The sequence below is a fragment of the Hemitrygon akajei genome, chromosome 6 (assembly GCF_048418815.1).
Source record: "Hemitrygon akajei chromosome 6, sHemAka1.3, whole genome shotgun sequence".
Classification (NCBI taxonomy): domain Eukaryota; kingdom Metazoa; phylum Chordata; class Chondrichthyes; order Myliobatiformes; family Dasyatidae; genus Hemitrygon; species Hemitrygon akajei.
In genome coordinates, this window is record NC_133129.1 from 90,792,011 (window position 1) to 90,811,002 (window position 18,992).

An 18,992-nucleotide genomic window follows, 5' to 3' on the forward strand; every position below is an offset into this window, starting at 1 on the left:
GTTTCAGGGTATCTGCTGTGACCCAGGGGAAGAGGCTGATCAGGGGGAGTTTCAGGGTATCTGCTGTGACCCAGGGGAAGAGGCTGACCAGGGGGAGTTTCAGGGTCTCTGCTGTGACCCAGGGGAAGAGGCTGACCAGGGGGAGTTTCAGGGTCTCTGCTGTGACCCAGGGGAAGAGGCTGATCAGGGGGAGTTTCAGGGTCTCTGCTGTGACCCAGGGGAAGAGGCTGATCAGGGGGAGTTTCAGGGTATCTGCTGTGACCCAGGGGAAGAGACTGACCAGGGGGAGTTTCAGGGTCTCTGCTGTGACCCAGGTGTGACCAGGGGGAGTTTCAGGGTCTCTGCTGTGACCCAGGGGAAGAGGCTGATCAGGGGGAGTTTCAGGGTATCTGCTGTGACCCAGGGGAAGAGGCTGACCAGGGGGAGTTTCAGGGTCTCTGCTGTGACCCAGGGGAAGAGGCTGATCAGGGGGAGTTTCAGGGTATCTGCTGTGACCCAGGGGAAGAGACTGACCAGGGGGAGTTTCAGGGTCTCTGCTGTGACCCAGGCTGACCAGGGGGAGTTTCAGGGTCTCTGCTGTGACCCAGGGGAAGAGGCTGATCAGGGGGAGTTTCAGGGTATCTGCTGTGACCCAGGGGAAGAGGCTGACCAGGGGGAGTTTCAGGGTCTCTGCTGTGACCCAGGCTGACCAGGGGGAGTTTCAGGGTATCTGCTGTGACCCAGGGGAAGAGGCTGACCAGGGGGAGTTTCAGGGTCTCTGCTGTGACCCAGGGGAAGAGGGAGTTTCAGGGTATCTGCTGTGACCCAGGGGAAGAGGCTGACCAGGGGGAGTTTCAGGGTCTCTGCTGTGACCCAGGGGAAGAGGCTGACCAGGGGGAGTTTCAGGGTCTCTGCTGTGACCCAGGGGAAGAGGCTGATCAGGGGGAGTTTCAGGGTATCTGCTGTGACCCAGGGGAAGAGGCTGACCAAGGGAGTTTCAGGGTCTCTGCTGTGACCCAGGGGAAGAGGCTGACCAGGGGGAGTTTCAGGGTCTCTGCTATGACCCAGGGGAAGAGGCTGACCAGGGGGAGTTTCAGGGTCTCTGCTGTGACCCAGGGGAAGAGGCTGACCAGGGGGAGTTTCAGGGTATCTGCTGTGACCCAGGGGAAGAGGCTGACCAGCGGGAGTTTCAGGATCTCTGCTGTGACCCAGGGGAAGAGGCTGACCAGGGGGAGTTTCAGGGTCTCTGCTATGACCCAGGGGAAGAGGCTGACCAGGGGGAGTTTCAGGGTCTCTGCTATGACCCAGGGGAAGAGGCTGACCAGGGGGAGTTTCAGGGTCTCTGCTGTGACCCAGGGGAAGAGGCTGACCAGGGGGAGTTTCAGGGTCTCTGCTGTGACCCAGGGGAAGAGGCTGACCAGGGGGAGTTTCAGGGTATCTGCTGTGACCCAGGGGAAGAGGCTGACCAGGGGGAGTTTCAGGGTCTCTGCTGTGACCCAGGGGAAGAGGCTGATCAGGGGGAGTTTCAGGGTATCTGCTGTGACCCAGGCTGACCAGGGGGAGTTTCAGGGTCTCTGCTGTGACCCAGGCTGACCAGGGGGAGTTTCAGGGTCTCTGCTGTGACCCAGGGGAAGAGGCTGACCAGGGGGAGTTTCAGGGTCTCTGCTGTGACCCAGGCTGACCAGGGGGAGTTTCAGGGACTCTGCTGTGACCCAGGCTGACCAGGGGGAGTTTCAGGGTCTCTGCTGTGACCCAGGGGAAGAGGCTGACCAGGGGGAGTTTCAGGGTCTCTGCTGTGACCCAGGGGAAGAGGCTGACCAGGGGGAGTTTCAGGGTCTCTGCTGTGACCCAGGGGAAGAGGCTGACCAGGGGGAGTTTCAGGGTATCTGCTGTGACCCAGGGGAAGAGGCTGACCAGGGGGAGTTTCAGGGTCTCTGCTGTGACCCAGGGGAAGAGGCTGACCAGGGGGAGTTTCAGGGTCTCTGCTGTGACCCAGGGGAAGAGGCTGATCAGGGGGAGTTTCAGGGTATCTGCTGTGACCCAGGGGAAGAGGCTGACCAAGGGAGTTTCAGGGTCTCTGCTGTGACCCAGGGGAAGAGGCTGACCAGGGGGAGTTTCAGGGTCTCTGCTGTGACCCAGGGGAAGAGGCTGACCAGGGGGAGTTTCAGGGTATCTGCTGTGACCCAGGGGAAGAGGCTGACCAGGGGGAGTTTCAGGGTATCTGCTGTGACCCAGGGGAAGAGGCTGACCAGGGGGAGTTTCAGGGTCTCTGCTGTGACCCAGGGGAAGAGGCTGACCAGGGGGAGTTTCAGGGTCTCTGCTGTGACCCAGGGGAAGAGGCTGATCAGGGGGAGTTTCAGGGTATCTGCTGTGACCCAGGCTGACCAGGGGGAGTTTCAGGGTCTCTGTTGTGACCCAGGCTGACCAGGGGGAGTTTCAGGGTCTCTGCTGTGACCCAGGGGAAGAGGCTGACCAGGGGGAGTTTCAGGGTCTCTGCTGTGACCCAGGCTGACCAGGGGGAGTTTCAGGGACTCTGCTGTGACCCAGGCTGACCAGGGGGAGTTTCAGGGTCTCTGCTGTGACCCAGGGGAAGAGGCTGACCAGGGGGAGTTTCAGGGTCTCTGCTGTGACCCAGGGGAAGAGGCTGACCAGGGGGAGTTTCAGGGTCTCTGCTGTGACCCAGGGGAAGAGGCTGACCAGGGGGAGTTTCAGGGTATCTGCTGTGACCCAGGGGAAGAGGCTGACCAGGGGGAGTTTCAGGGTCTCTGCTGTGACCCAGGGGAAGAGGCTGACCAGGGGGAGTTTCAGGGTCTCTGTTGTGACCCAGGGGAAGAGGCTGATCAGGGGGAGTTTCAGGGTATCTGCTGTGACCCAGGGGAAGAGGCTGACCAGGGGGGGTTTCAGGGTCTCTGCTGTGACCCAGGGGAAGAGGCTGACCAGGGGGAGTTTCAGGGTCTCTGCTATGACCCAGGGGAAGAGGCTGACCAGGGGGAGTTTCAGGGTCTCTGCTGTGACCCAGGGGAAGAGGCTGACCAGGGGGAGTTTCAGGGTATCTGCTGTGACCCAGGGGAAGAGGCTGACCAGGGGGAGTTTCAGGGTCTCTGCTGTGACCCAGGGGAAGAGGCTGACCAGGGGGAGTTTCAGGGTCTCTGCTGTGACCCAGGGGAAGAGGCTGACCAGCGGGAGTTTCAGGATCTCTGCTGTGACCCAGGGGAAGAGGCTGACCAGGGGGAGTTTCAGGGTCTCTGCTGTGACCCAGGGGAAGAGGCTGACCAGGGGGAGTTTCAGGGTCTCTGCTGTGACCCAGGGGAAGAGGCTGACCAGGGGGAGTTTCAGGGTCTCTGCTGTGACCCAGGGGAAGAGGCTGACCAGGGGGAGTTTCAGGGTCTCTGCTGTGACCCAGGGGAAGAGGCTGACCAGGGGGAGTTTCAGGGTCTCTGCTGTGACCCAGGGGAAGAGGCTGACCAGGGGGAGTTTCAGGGTATCTGCTGTGACCCAGGGGAAGAGGCTGACCAGGGGGAGTTTCAGGGTCTCTGCTGTGACCCAGGGGAAGAGGCTGATCAGGGGGAGTTTCAGGGTATCTGCTGTGACCCAGGCTGACCAGGGGGAGTTTCAGGGTCTCTGCTGTGACCCAGGCTGACCAGGGGGAGTTTCAGGGTCTCTGCTGTGACCCAGGGGAAGAGGCTGACCAGGGGGAGTTTCAGGGTCTCTGCTGTGACCCAGGCTGACCAGGGGGAGTTTCAGGGACTCTGCTGTGACCCAGGCTGACCAGGGGGAGTTTCAGGGTCTCTGCTGTGACCCAGGGGAAGAGGCTGACCAGGGGGAGTTTCAGGGTCTCTGCTGTGACCCAGGGGAAGAGGCTGACCAGGGGGAGTTTCAGGGTCTCTGCTGTGACCCAGGCTGACCAAGGGAGTTTCGGGATCTCTGCTGTGACCCAGGGGAAGAGGCTGACCAGGGGGAGTTTCAGGGTCTCTGCTGTGACCCAGGGGAAGAGGCTGACCAGGGGGAGTTTCAGGGTCTCTGCTGTGACCCAGGGGAAGAGGCTGACCAGGGGGAGTTTCGGGATCTCTGCTGTGACCCAGGGGAAGAGGCTGACCAGGGGGAGTTTCAGGGTCTCTGCTGTGACCCAGGGGAAGAGGCTGACCAGGGGGAGTTTCAGGGTCTCTGCTGTGACCCAGGGGAAGAGACTGACCAGGGGGAGTTTCAGGGTCTCTGCTGTGACCCAGGGGAAGAGGCTGACCAGGGGGAGTTTCAGGGTCTCTGCTGTGACCCAGGGGAAGAGGATGACCAGGGGGAGTTTCAGGATCTCTGCTGTGACCCAGGCTGACCAGGGGGAGTTTCAGGATCTCTGCTGTGACCCAGGGGAAGAGGCTGACCAGGGGGAGTTTCAGGGTCTCTGCTGTGACCCAGGGGAAGAGGCTGACCAGGGGGGAGTTTCAGGGTCTCTGCTGTGACCCAGGGGAAGAGACTGACCAGGGGGGAGTTTCAGGGTCTCTGCTGTGACCCAGGGGAAGAGGCTGACCAGGGGGGAGGCTGAGGGTAGAGAATTCAAACTTGGAAAATGCTGAATATCCGGAAAAGAACCTTTGCACAATATCTGAAAAGGGCGTTGGGATCACATCCAGCTACACTGTTTGCACAAAATACAGTTATAGATTAATACAGGAGGCCATTCAGCCCATCTCATCCAAGCTGACCAAGGTTCACATCTGAACTAGACCTATTTGCCTATATCCCTCTAAACTGGTAGTTCCCACCCTCTTTTATGCCATGGACCCCTATTATCAACCAAGGGGCCTCTGGACCCCAGGTTGGTAACTCCTACTCTGAACCTTTCCTATCCAAGTTCCTTTCAAAAATTGTTAATGTACCCTGCCCTTCCTCTGGCAGCCTGTTCCATATACTGGCCACCCTTTGTGTAGAATAGTTACCCCTGAGGTTTTTATTAAATGCCTCTTGTCATACTTTGAACCCATTCCCTGTAATTATTTATTTATTGAGAGACAGCACGGAATAATCCTCCCAGTCCTTCAGGACTTGCCGCCAAGCCACCCCCGATTCAACCCTAGATCAATCACGGGACAATTTACAACGACCAATCAACCTACCAACTGGTACATTTGTGGACTGAAGGAAGAAGCTGGAGCTCCTGCAGGGAACAGCGAGGATGTGCCAACTGCTTACAGGCAGCGGCAGGAATCGAACCTGGGTTACTGGTACTGTAATGCTTTGTGCTAACCACTACACTAATATGCTGCCCCTAACATTTGATTTTGCAACCCGAGGTAAAAGAGTGCGCAGATTCACCTTATCTATATCCTGTTGCAAACCATTGTTATTTTTTCCAATAATAGTTGTGATAAGATTTGTACTTGTTAAACTCATGTGCTTTTCACAGTATGTGCGATTCATCCCCACTCACCGGCAGAAAGCGGTATAGCAGCTAAACTAACAATTTATCCCCTTCCTCATTTTTCCTGAGCACATTATCCACGCGATGTCATTGTTTTAATTGTGTAGCTTATTAACTAGTTTTTCCCTGTCTAAGGAATTTCCTTATCTTATCTATAAAAGTGATGGCTTCTCCATCTTGGCTTCTTGTCATTGTATCCACGTACTCCTCAGTATTGTTTGGCAGCTCTTTATTCAGTTTGCTTAATAATTTGTATGTTTGTTTGTACTCTAAAATGAACTGAAATGTCGGAATTAAGTCTGCTCATCACTCCTGACTCCCGGAAGATTCCTCGGGATCAGAAAATGAAGAGAGAGCCAACATCCCTCACAATTTTACAGAGCATAGAACAGTAGGACACAGTACAAGCACTTTGGCTTACGATGTTGTGCCGACCTTTCAAAACTCTCCAGCGTCAATCTAATACTTTCATCCGACATAGCCTCCATTTTCCCATCAACGATGTCAAGTCAACTTTATTGTCATTTAACTATATACAAGTATATAATGTATATAGAAATGAAATGTTTCTCTGAACCAGAGAGTAAAGCATATTAGTACACATAACACAATAACTTATGAAGGTAAGGATAAAACCTACACATAAATAACAAACTAAAGTGCAATAATATTAAATATTGTAAGGGACGGAACAGATTAACCAGTGACACTTCGAATGCGATGCGGCAGGGAGTTCAGAAGCCTAAATGCCTGAGGGAAGAGGCTGTTTCCCATCCTGACTGTTCTTGTCTTTATGCATCGGAGTCTCCTGCCTGATGGTAGAAAGTCAAAGAGGATGCTGGATGGATGGGTGGGATCCTTAGTAACACTAAAGGCCCTGCATAAGCAGCGTTCATAATGAATATCCCTCATGGATGGTAGGGAGACCCCTACGATCCTCTCGGCCGTGTTCACCGTCCTTTGTAGGGATGCTGTGCCTATCTAGGGGGTCTCTTAAATGCCGCTAATGTATCTGCCTCTACCACCAGCCCTGGCACCACTTACCAACCACTCTCCGTGTAAGGATTTGACTTTCCAAAATGTTACGACTCACGCACGTCTGAATTAAGTGAGCTTTGCTTACTGGTAATACATCTCTGGTTGAATGAAAGGGTGGCAGTCTCGGAAGGGTCCTCGAGGGTCCAGAAGAGCTCCACAGCTGTCCGTGCTGTTGTGCTGGCTGTCTGTGCAGGCCTCGTATCCCGTCTCCGGCTCAGGGCCTGCGTCCTCTCCAGCAGCTCCGCGCCTGTTCCACACAAAGGAGAACCGTTCAGTAACCAGAGCAAAGACAGGCTCAGACCCACACTTCGGCCCCCATCCAGGCCAGGCTCGAGTTCATTAACAGCTACAAGCACACAGCAATCACAAGATTAACATAAATTACAATAAATAACAGAATTAATGCGCCAAATACAATGTTAATTCAGAATCGGAATCAGGCTTAATATCACCGGCATATGTTGTGAAATTTGTTAACTTTGCGGTGGCAGTATATCGCAATAAATAGTGATAGGAAAAACAAGAATTACAGTAGATATATTATATATAGTTAAATTAACTAAGTGGTGCAAAAATAGAAATTAACAAAATAGTGAGGTAGTGTTCATGGGTTCAATGTCCATTTAGAAATCTGCTAGCAGAGAGGAAGAAGCTGTTCCTGAATCGGTGAGTGTGTGCTTTCAGGCTCCTGTACCTCCTCCCTGGTGGTAGCAATGAGAAGTGGGCAGGTCCTGGGTGATGGGGTCCTTAATGATGGATGCTGCCTTTCTGAAGCATTGCTCCTTGAAGATGTATTTCAAAGTCTTACTGTACTTTAATCATTTGGTTATTGGTAAGCACATTACAGCTGTGTTTTCTGTTCTAATTATATTCTTTATTGTTTGTTTTATGTATAATTAATCTTTTTCTCATGAATTTTGTGTCTCTGACGCTCTGCCTGTGATGCTGCTGCAGATAGGGCTTCCATGGTACCTGTGCAGATGACAATAACATCTACACCTGACTTGGGGATACCACACCGTCTTCTCACAACCACCACGGAGGGTGCAGAAGCCTGAAGCCTCACACCACCAGGTTCAAGAACAGCTAATTCCCTTCAACTATTTGGTTCCTGAACCAACTTGCAAAACCCTAATCACCACCTCAGTGCAACAACACTGTGACCCCTTTGCACTACAATGAACGTTGTTTTTTTTTGTTCTATGTTCTTGTATAATATATGGCTACTTTACACTCAGTTGCCACCTCATTAGATACACTTGTACACCTGCTTGTTAATGAAAATATCTAATCAGCCAATCACGTGGCAGCAACTCAATGCATAAAAGCATGCAGACATGGTCAAGAGGTTCAGTTGTTGTTTAGACCAAACATTAGACTGGGGAAGAAATGTGATCTAAGTGACTTTGACCATAGAATGATTGTTGGTGCCAGATGGGGTGGCTTGAGTATCTCAGAGACTGCTGACCTCCTGGGACTCTAGGGCAGGGATTCCCAACTATTTTCATGCCATGGACTAATACCATTAAGCAAGGGGTCTCTAAATGTGAGCACTCCCAGAGAGAGCCACCAACAACTGCGCACTGAGGATGAAATGTCCGCAAGCTAATTTCCAAGCTCGGCAGACACCACAACATCAAACATTTTGGTGAGTCCCCTCTGCACATCTTCAACTGGGGGGGGGGGAATGCTTCAAGATCCATCGTTAAGGACCCTCATTTGGGACGTGCCCTGATCTCATTACTACCATCAGTGAGGAAGTACAAGACCCATACATCTGCCATCAGACTTCTGAACAGTCGGTGAACCCATAAACTATTCCTCACCATTCTCCTTTGCACAATTTATACATTTTAGTTTTTATTGTAAGAAAGTATTTTTCAATCTCTTGTGTGATATTGCTGCCATAAAATAACAAATTACACAACATAAAAAGTATTCACCGCCCCCTCCGGAAGTTTTCATGTTTTATTGTTTTACAAGATTGAATCACAGTGGATATAATTTGCCTTTTTTGACACTGCTCAACAGAAAAAGACTCTTTCGTATTAAAGTGAAAACAGGTCTCTACAAAGTGATATAAATTAATTACAAATATAAATCACAAAATCATTGATTGCATAAGTATTCACCCCCTTCAAGTCAGTATTTAGTAGATGCACCTTTGGCAGCAATTACAGCCTGGAGTCTATGTGGATAGGTCTCCATCACATCTGGACACTGCAATTTTTCACCATTCTTCTTTACAAAACTGCTCAAGCTCTGTCAGATTGCATGGGGATCATGGGTGAACAGCCCTTTTCAAGTCCAGCCACAAATTCTCAATTGGATTGAGGTCTGGACTCTGACTTGGCCACTCCAGGACATTAACTTGTTTTTAAGCCATTCCTGTGTAGCTTTGGCTTTATATTTGGGGTCATTGTCTTGCTGGAAAACAAATCTCCTAAGTCACAATCCTCTTCCAGGCTGCATCAGGTTTTCCTCCAGGATTTCCCTGTATTTTGCTGCATTCGTTTTACCCTCTACCTTCACAAGCCTTCCAGGGCCTGCTGCAGTGAAGCATCCTCACAACATGATGCAGCCACCACCATGCTTCACTGTAGGGATGGTGTGTTTTTGATAATGTGCGGTGTTTTTTTGCTTACACCAAACATAACGTTTAGTCTGATGGTCAGAAAGCTCAATTTTGGTTTCATCAGACCACAGAACCTTCTTCCAGCTGACTTCAGAGTCTCCCACTTGCCTTTTGGCAAACTCGAGCCGAGATTTCTGAGAGTTTTTTCAACAGTGGCTTTCTCTTTGCCACTCTCCCTGGTGAAGCACTCAGGCAACAGTTGTTGTACGTGCAGTTTCTCCCATCTCAGCCACTGAAACTTGTAACTCCTCCAGAGTTGTCACAGGTCTCTTGGTGGCCTCCTTCACTAGTCCCCTTCTTGCACTGTCACGTAGTTTTTGAGGACGGCCTGCTCTAGGTAGATTTACAGCTGTGCCGTATTCTTTCCATTTCTTGATGATTGACCTAACTGTACTCCCAGGGATATTCAGTGACTTGGAAACTTTCTTGTATCCATCTCCTGGCTTTTGCTTTTCAATAACCTTTTCGTGAAGTTGCTTGGAGTGTTCCTTTGTCTTCGTGGTGTAGTTTTTGCCAGGATACTGACTCATCAGCAGTTGGACCTTCCAGATACAGGTGTATTTTTACTACAATCAGTTGAAACACCTTGACTGCACACAGTGATCACCATTAATTATGTGACTTCTAAAACCAATTGGCTGCACCAGTGGTGATTTGGTGTGCCATTTTAAAGGGGGTGAATACTTATGTAATTAATTATTTTGCATTTTATATTTGTTATTAATTGAGATCACTTTGTAGAGATCTGTTTTCACTTTGACATGAAAGAGTCTTTTTCTATTGATCAGTGTCAAAAAAAGCCTAATTAAATCCACTGTGATTCAATGTTGTAAAACATGGAAACTTCCAAGGGGGATGAATACTTTTTATTGGCACTGTATGTCAGCGATAATAAACCTGATTCTGATTCGGGGTTACAGCCCTGGGGACTTCAATTACCATATTATCAATTACCTTCCCCCAGAAGTTCACTTAGCAGAACAATGGACTCAGTACCTGGACGCGATACATACAGTATATATCTTGTGAGATTGTATCACTGATATCCTATATGTGCTCGCAATCTCGTATGTGTGAGAAGTAGGCCTCAAGCCGTGGAGTCGCCTGCTTACAGCCGCCAGCAGAGAGTCGCCAGAGCCGGTGCACTCCTCCAGGGTAATGTGGCACCTCATCCAGGCTGGAGTTGGTGCTGCCCCCCCCAGTGTTTGTTCGGCAGAAGACAAACTCTGCTGTGGTCGTCCGCAGATTTCGGCAGCCTGAGTTTGGACTCTTTTATCGAGTGGCTGTATCTTTCTATCTTACATGTGCTACGTGTGGTTTGTGCTGTGTGTGACTGTTGGTACTGTGTTTTGTACCTTGACCCCGGAGTAACCCTGTTCGGCTGTACTAATGTATGGTTGAATGACAAATAAACTTGAATTGAATTGGATAATGGGCTCTGGGATATCCTGAGGGTTGAGTGTGGTGCTAAATGAATTTATCTCTCTGGGTTTATTTGGACACAGGGTCATCTCCCACCTGCTGTCACTCACCTGTTCCTATTCCCGTTGGAAGGTTGTGTCCACCTCGTCCTCCTAACAGATTCATCATCATCGTCATCGTCGTCGTGGCTCTTCACTTTCCAGCTGTTCCCGAACTGCTTCAGGCTGGATACCTGGCCTCCATCCGGCAGCGTGAAATCATTCTTGTATTTCCCGTCGTAATTACCACACAGCCCTCGGACCTTCTTCTTGTAGAGGCTGGGGATAATGATATCTGCGGGAAGGTAACGTAGAGTGATGTAGGTCAGAGTGAATTAGCTGCTACCCGTTCATTCCTTCCCGGGATGGCCCACCTCTACTCTGGGCTGTTGTACCTCTGTCTGGTTCACATTGTGGTGGTACTCCAAGAATAACACACAAAAAAAAATGCTGGAGGAACTCAGAAGGTCAGGCAGCATCTATGGAAACAAATGAACAGTTGAGGTTTCGGGCTGAACCCCATTTCAGGACAGGAAAGGAGGGGGGAGGATGCCAGGATGAGACGGTCTGGGTGGTGGGACAAGCTCTAAGGTGAAAGGTGAAGCCAGGTGTGGGTGTAGGAGGGAGAGGGGATGAAATAAGAATCTGGGAGGTGATAGGTGGAAAAGGCAGGAGAAGAAGAAATCCGACAGGAGAGGAGGGTGGATCACTGGAGAAAGGGAAAGAAGAGGTAATAGGCAGGGGAGAAGAGGTAAGAGGCCAGAGTTGGGGTAGAAGAAGAGGGAAGGGGAGGGGTAAAATTACTGGAAGGAGAAATCGATGTTCATGCCATCAGGTTGGAGGCTACCCAGATCGAATAGGAGGTATTTTTCTCCACCCTGAGAGTGGCTTCATCATGGCAGAAGAGGAGGCCTTGGGTCAATAGCTGTTTAGGTTCAGATTCAGATATCAAAACGTACAGTGAAATGAGTTGTTCGTGTTACACACCCAGGGATGTGCTGGGGACTACCACACTTTCTGGTGCTGACATACTGTGCCCACAATGATCAGCAGGACAACATGCAAGTAACAACAGGAAAGCACGCCCCTCTCTCACCCTCATACCCACTCGCACACACAGACAGGATGGCTGCTTTCAGACCCCCACTCTGAGATCTGTATCTACTGGGTCTCCAACTTTCAGCCCCCGGCCTGGGCACGCAATCATCTGGCCCCTGATCTCTGAATGAGGTGGCCCAGGGTAACATTGCTCTTCGGGCCACTGACCTCTGGACGAGGTCATCTGGGGCATCGATCTTCGGGCTTTTGACCTCCGGACTCACTGAGCTCTGAACTTTAACCTTTAGCTTTGCCCTCTGGACCTCACCAGCCACTGGGTATCAACCACAGGACTCTCCAGACTTGGGTTTGACCTTCGGGCCTCACACGCACCTCATTTATCGGGAGGATCCAGCAATAACTCACTGATGTAAGCCCCAAGAAGAGGGCTGCAGGCCTTTGGAAAGGGTTTTTCCCTAGGCCCCATTACCTTGGAGGCTTTGTGTTTGGGAGAAGAATTGACAGGGCCCAGAAGTCACATCCCCTTTAGGTGATGCACAAATTTTTCCGCCCTCACACCCAATAATTGCAAGTAGCTGACTGTAAGTATAGTTGTAGGTGCAATCAAGGTTCTTTGATTAAATTCTCAAAGGCAGTATCCTGAATTTTTTTTTGTGCCTATTTCACTGTTAACGTAGGGCAGGGGTGTCAAACTCATTTTAGGTCACGGGCCGGATCAGTCGGACGCGTGCGAACGCAGCTTTCGTTGCCTCCGTTTTTTCGGCCTGCTCTCATGTGTCTCAGTCTCTGCTATAACTACAAAGTGTTTCACTTTACAAATTCCGTTTCTTATGAAGAAGACTGCCGAGCAAGACTGCCAAATAAACACTAAAAACCCTGAAACCCTGGTACCTGAATAAACTCAGCATTAGCCATATCATACGCCATAGGCGCTTCGATTACTGGGGCCAGCTTTAATAGTAATTAGATATTATCTCGCGGGCCAAAGATAATTCCACCGCGGGCCTTGAGTTTGACATATATGGCGTAGGGGGAGGATATGCAGTTGTTCCAGAAAGGATCTGTCCCGGTCCTCCCTCCAGTTCCCTGGACCTCTCTCTCCATCAGGGGAAACTTCTTCACTCAGACAGTGGTGAGAGTGTGGAATGAGCTGTCAGCACAAGTGATGGATGTGATTTTGATTTCAATTCATGAAAGAAGTTTGGATCGGTACGTGGAGGGAGGGCTATGGTCCCATCGCAGGTCGATGGGACTAGGCAGCTTAAATATTTCGGCATGGACTGGGTGGGCCAAAGGGCCTGTTTCTGTGCTGTAGTTCTCTACGATTATACACGCTGTTGTGATGGGGATTTGCAGAGATCACTCACCTGCATTCTCTTTTCCATCGAAGTTGACAGAGAGGCCGAAATCCGTCTCCAGGTACAGGGTCCTGGACTTCTGGTAGATGTGGAAACCTTCAGCTGACTTGTACGGGGGTGTCAGCTCTTCGTCGTCCAGCTGTGTCAAGGGGAGAACAGTTTTTCAGACAGAGATGTAACTCAGTCGGAGACAGCAGGCCAAATGAACGAGCAATATATTGGCATTGGTTCATATTGTCACGTATACCGGGGTACAGTGAGGGGCTTGTCCTGAACAGACCACAGCGTTACCCAGTGCACTGAGGTGGGACAAGGCAAACAAAAACAATGCAGAATAAAGTGTAACAGCTACAGAGAGAGGGCAGAGCAGATGAACATTAAAGTGCCAGATCGTAACAAGGAACAGTACTGTGCAAAAGACTTGGGCACCGTGTTGGGGGGGGGGGGGTGGGTGGTGTTGTGGGGCAGGTGGTTGAAAAGGAATGCCAAGGCCAGGGGGTGGGGGTATTGCGGGTGCAGACAGGCCCAGCCCTGAGGCTCCAGGCAAGGTCATTTGATTCCAAACAATTACTGATCATTACAGAATGTCTCTCTGGTACTGCCTGCTCCCTCCCCTCTCCCTGCCCCTTTTCCCAACCATGATTCCCCTCTCCCTGCCCCCTTCCCACTCTCAGTCCACAATAGAGACCCAGATCAGAATCAGGTTTATCATCACACACATATGTCATGAAATTTGTTTCTTTTTGCGACAGCAGGACAGTGCAATATGTAAAATTACTACTGTACTGTGCAAAAGTATTAGGCATCCCTAGTTATAGATATGTGCCTAAGATTTTTGCACAGTACTGTAGATTGTGAGGTCAAGAGTCCATCTTATCATTCAAGAAATTGATAAAGTGGACAGAATCTCCCTGAGCCTCATGGTGAAGATGGTTAGGTTACCATTAGACATTGAAACAGGGTTATGCCATTTTGCCCATTGAGTCTGCTCTGCTATTTGATCAGGGCGGATTTATTTTCCCTCTCAACCCTATTCTCCTGCCTTCTCCCCGTAACCATTACTGCCCGGGAATACCCACAAAGTGAATTATTGCTCTCAAGCCCAATTAACCCATGGTCCTCATGCACGTACTTGCTTCCAATAGAGTCATAGAAAAGTACAGCGCAGAAACAAGCCCTTCAGCCCATCTTGTCTATGTTGAGCCATTTAAACTCCTGCACTGGGACCATAGCCCTCCATACCCCGCCCATCCATGTACCTATCCAAACTTCTCTTAAACATTGAAACCGAGCTCGCATGCACCACATGCGCTGGCAGCTCGTTCCACACTCTCACCTCCCTCTGAGTGAAGTATTTTCCCCTCATGTTCCCCTTAAACTTTTCACCTGTCACCCTTAACCCATGACCTCTAGTTGTAGCCCAACCCAACCTCAGTGGAAAAAGCCTGCTTGCATTTACCCTATTTATACCCCCATAATTTTGTATACCCCTGTCAAATCTTCCCTCAGTCTTATAAAATCCTAACCTATTCAATCTTTCCATATACCTCAGCTCTTCCAGACCCTACAACACCCTTGTAAATTTTCTCTGTATTCTCTCAACCTTATTTACACCTTTCCTGCGGGTTTCCCCCAGATTCTGGTTTCATTAGGAGTTTGAGGACTCAAGCAAATGTTGACAGATGTGCCACGGAGAGCATTCGATCTGGTTGCCTCACTGCCTAGAAAGGAGGCGTCACTGTGCAGGATTGAGAGAAGCTGCAGGAAGTTGCAAACACAGGCTTCATGATACCAGCTTCTCCAGCATCGAGGACATCTTCAAAAGTTGATGGCTCAGGAAGACGGCGTCCATCATTAAGGACCCCACCACCCAGGACATGCCCTCTTCCCATTACTACTGTTGGCTAGAGGGAAATCAGTGAATGTGAATGAATCAAGGACAGATGGGCCAATCTCCTGTGTTCTTGCCATGAGGGAGGAGATGGAGGCTGCCATCTTATGAAGAAAACTGGGTTCTCCATTTTGTGAGGTGGCTTGATCGGTAGACACAATGAAGCCTCAGGTAACCTGCTGAGCTTCCAAATTAGAAGTTACTTGTGAGGTGTTCTTTGGATGGATATAACGTGCAGGTCTGTGAATGTTGGTCTGTGTCTGGTTTGCGTGGTTCAAAGTGATTGAGAACAAAGAGCCATAAATGGTCACTTGCTGGGAAGGGGGCAATAAATGGATGCTGGCCTGGAGCAGAGCCAATGAAAAGGCATTAAAGGTCAAACACATGACCTGCAGCCGATGTGAGATTTGAATTGGTTAGAAAGGGATATAAAAATAGAAGGTTCAACTGTGCTGGTGGCGGTAACTTTGTAGGAGAACAACTATCGTGGATGTGAGGTGCCCCACAGACATGTGGAGGTTCGAAATGGGACCACGAGGAACGTGTGGCCAGCAGCAAACACTCCTTTTTAACTGCTAATATCTGTTCTGTTCTCTGACTTTTCATTAAAGGTCAGGAACACTTAGTTGTTGCGCGCACAGGTATTGATTGTGTAAGTTCACACGCTCTTCCATCGAGACAATAAAGGTACTTTGTCAGTGATTATAAATCTCTCTGATCACTATTACAGGGGGAATCTGGTAACATTACCATCAGGGATGAGGTACAGGAGCCTAAAGTCACATACTGAATGATTCAGGAACAGCTTCTCCCCTCTGCCATCCAATTTCTGAATGGACATTGAAGCCATAAACATTACCTCTCTATTTTTTGCTCTTTTTGCAGTACTTTTTGATATATATTTCTTACTGTATGGCATCTTTTGACATTTTTTTTCACTGTACTTCTGCCACAAAACCACAGACTTCATGCCATACGTCAGTGATAATAAGCTTGACTTTGATTGATTCTGGTTTTGTCCCGCCTCCTAAAGGGTAAATGGCCCTTGTCAATTCTCTTTAGTGCAGATAGGTGGCAGGAAAATCCGGAGAGAGCCGAAAGACACGTGAGAGAGAACAGAAAAACAGGAGACCACAGATGCAGGAACATCAGTGGGTTCAAGCAGCATGTGAGGGGAGTGGGGTGGGAAATGGACAGTCAATGTTTTGGGTAGAGTGTCTTCATCTGATGTGAAGACATGGAAATACAGCACCGACGGGGGATGCAGGCATAGATTTGATGGGCTGAGTGGCCTCCTCCTACATTGTAGCACCCACCAGCAGTAGTTTCTTCTTGTGGAATTCTATCAGGTGGCCGTAGACCTCGATGTGGACCTCAGACAGGTAGGACACCTTTTTGTTACCATACCGCACTCTGTTCCTGCCCGTGATGATGAAAGGCTGCAGGGTCTCGGAGTCGGCGTAGGTTTTGACTAGAATGTAGGTGTGTTTCCCTTGGAAGTGGTGGACCAGTCCATCGAAGGTCAGGTAGTGAGGATCACCTGAGATGAGGCAAGTTTCGAACGCTGGTGGAGAGAAACAAGCAGCATTCAGAGTCAAGTTTGTCGTCTCTTATGTAGATGTGAAATTTGTTGCTTTGTGGCAACAGTACAATGCAAGGCATAAAAGTTATTGAAAGTTAGAAAAAAACTGTGTAATACAGGATTATCAAGACAGTGTTAATGGAGCATAGAGCAGGCCATTCGACCCACGATGTTGTGCTGTACCAGCTAAAAAGCAAATCAGAAACACCCAAACACCAATCCCTCCTACCTACACCATGTCCATATCCCTCCATCTTCCTCACATCCATGTGCCTGTCCAAACGTCTCTTAAAAGCCTCTAATGTATTTGCCTCTACCACCATGCCAGGCAGCACATTCCAGACATCCACCACTCTCTGAGTAAAAAACTCACCCCTCACATCCCCTTTGAACCTACCCCCTCTCACCTCCAATGCAAGGTGGTATTAGTAATTTCTACCCTGAGAAACAGATATCCCTTGTCCACTCTATCGATGCCTCTCATAATCTTATAAACCTCTATCAGATCTCCCCTCAGCCTTCAGGACTCCAGAGGAAACAACCCAAGTTTGTCCGGCCTCTCGTGACAGCACTGGTACTAACCCAGGCAGCATCCTGATAAACTCTTCTGCACCCTCTCCAAAGCCTCAACATCCCTCCTATAGTGGGGTGACCAGAACTGTACACAATACTCCAGATGCAGCCTAACCAGAGTTTTATAAAGTTGCAACATAACTTCCTGACTTTTGAACTCAATGCCTCAACTAATAAAAGCAAGCACTCCATAAACCTTCCAGACCACCTTATCGACCTATATAGCCACTTTCAAGGAGCTTTAGGAAGCGAACCTCGAGCGATAAAGAACTGCTTCAGGCCATCTCCAGGGTAAAGCATATACCTCTGCTGTTGGTGGACGAGGGATGGGGCACCTAGGATAGACGGTCTGAGATGTTGAGAATTATCATCATTATCGTTATCTTTCTCATCCCAGAGCATCCCTGCTCAGATTGTTTGTTCATTATGTGCTGCGTCGTATGACATGGACGATCACGGTCTTTCCATGACCATGTTTGTTCTTGGCAAATTTTTCTACAGAAGTGGTTTGCCATTACCTTCTTCTGGGCAGTGTCTTTACAAGACGGGTGACCCCAGCCATTATCAATACTCTTCAGAGATTGTCTGCCTGGTGTCAGTGGTCACATAACCAGGACTTGTGTTATGCACCAGCTGCTCGTACGACCATCCACCACCTGCTCCTGTGGCTTCACGTGGCCCTGATCGGGAGGGGCGCTAAGCAGGGGCTACACCTTGCCCAAGGGTGACCTGCAGGCTAGCAGAGGGAAGGAGCACCTTATGCCTCCTTTGGTAGAGACGAATCTCCAACCCTGCCACCCAATATTGAGAATAGGTTACGGATTATGAGAGGCAGGTACTGTATACTGTGGACTGTGAGGATTGCGTTGGCGCATGGCCAAGTGGTTAAGGCGTTGGTCTAGTGATCTGAAGGTCACTAGTTCGAGCCTCAGCTGAGGCAACGTGTTGTGTCCTTGAGCAAGGCACTTAACAACACATTGCTCTGCGACGACACCGGTGCCAAGCTGCATGGGTCCTTGCCTTCGACAACATCAGTGGCGTGGAGAGGGGAGACTTGCACCGTGGGCAACTGCCGGGCAATTTCCATACAACCCTGCCCAGGCCTGCGCCCTGGAAAATTTCCAAGGTGCAAATGCACGGTCTCTCGAGATTAACGGATGCCTATTATGAGAGGCAGATACTGTATACCCTGTCCTGTGAGGAGCTTCTCCCCTTAGAGGAAGCACAGTAGAAAATTGATGTATAGATTCAGACAGGGATCTTGGGGCCCAAGTCCATTAGTCACTGAAAGTAGATATATCAGAAGAGAAGGTGTTCATCATGCTCATCTACATTGGTCGGAACATTGAGTTTAAGACTCAGAAAGCCTTATACCAGCTGTATAAATCTTTGGTCACCCCATTACAAGAAGGATTGGAGAGGGAGCAGCAGAGGATTACCAGGTGGTTTCAGTGTTTACAGTTTCCCGTGTGTGCTCACTAGGATGCCATCTGCATTAGAGGGGACATGCTGAAACCAGAGGCTGATTTAACATGGGTTTGTTTTCTCCAGAGCATCGGACGCTGAGGGGAGATCTGAGCTTATGGCGGCATTGATAGGGTAGATAGAATCCATTTACAAGGTAGGAATGTCATGCACTAGAAGGGGAGGGGGGTAGTTTAGGGGAGATATGTGGGACAAGTTTTTTTTAGTGAGTGGTGGTGTCTGAAACGGGTTTTGCCAGGGGTGGGGGGGGGGAAGCAGATGTGATTCTGGGGTTTAAGAGACTACTTGAATATGCAGGGATTAGAGGGTTGTGGATCTTATGCAGGCAGAAGAGATTTAGTTTAATTTGACATTGTGTTCAGCACAGACATCGCGGGCCAAAAGGCCTTCTCCTGCGCTGTACCATTCTATCTCCCATGTTCAATGGTCCCTTCAGAATATCATAGCCCGGGGATGCAGTGGGAATGAATTCCCACTGCCTATTAAGTGCTCCCAATGCCATGTAGAGGTGGACTGAGA

At 49.6% G+C, this 18,992-nt stretch overlaps 1 protein-coding gene across 1 annotated transcript in view; it reads right to left on the reverse strand.

The window, feature by feature from the left end:
- The window catches only part of LOC140729807 (zonadhesin-like), an 80,892-nt gene that overhangs the window by 13,382 nt on the left and 48,518 nt on the right, over positions 1–18,992 (reverse strand). The window contains exons 18-21 of the mRNA XM_073050019.1: positions 16,150–16,397; positions 12,952–13,081; positions 10,598–10,820; positions 6,516–6,677 (exon numbers count right to left, since the gene is read on the reverse strand). Coding sequence (XP_072906120.1) covers positions 6,516–6,677; positions 10,598–10,820; positions 12,952–13,081; positions 16,150–16,397 — 763 coding nt within the window. The remainder of the gene's footprint in view (positions 1–6,515; positions 6,678–10,597; positions 10,821–12,951; positions 13,082–16,149; positions 16,398–18,992) is intronic.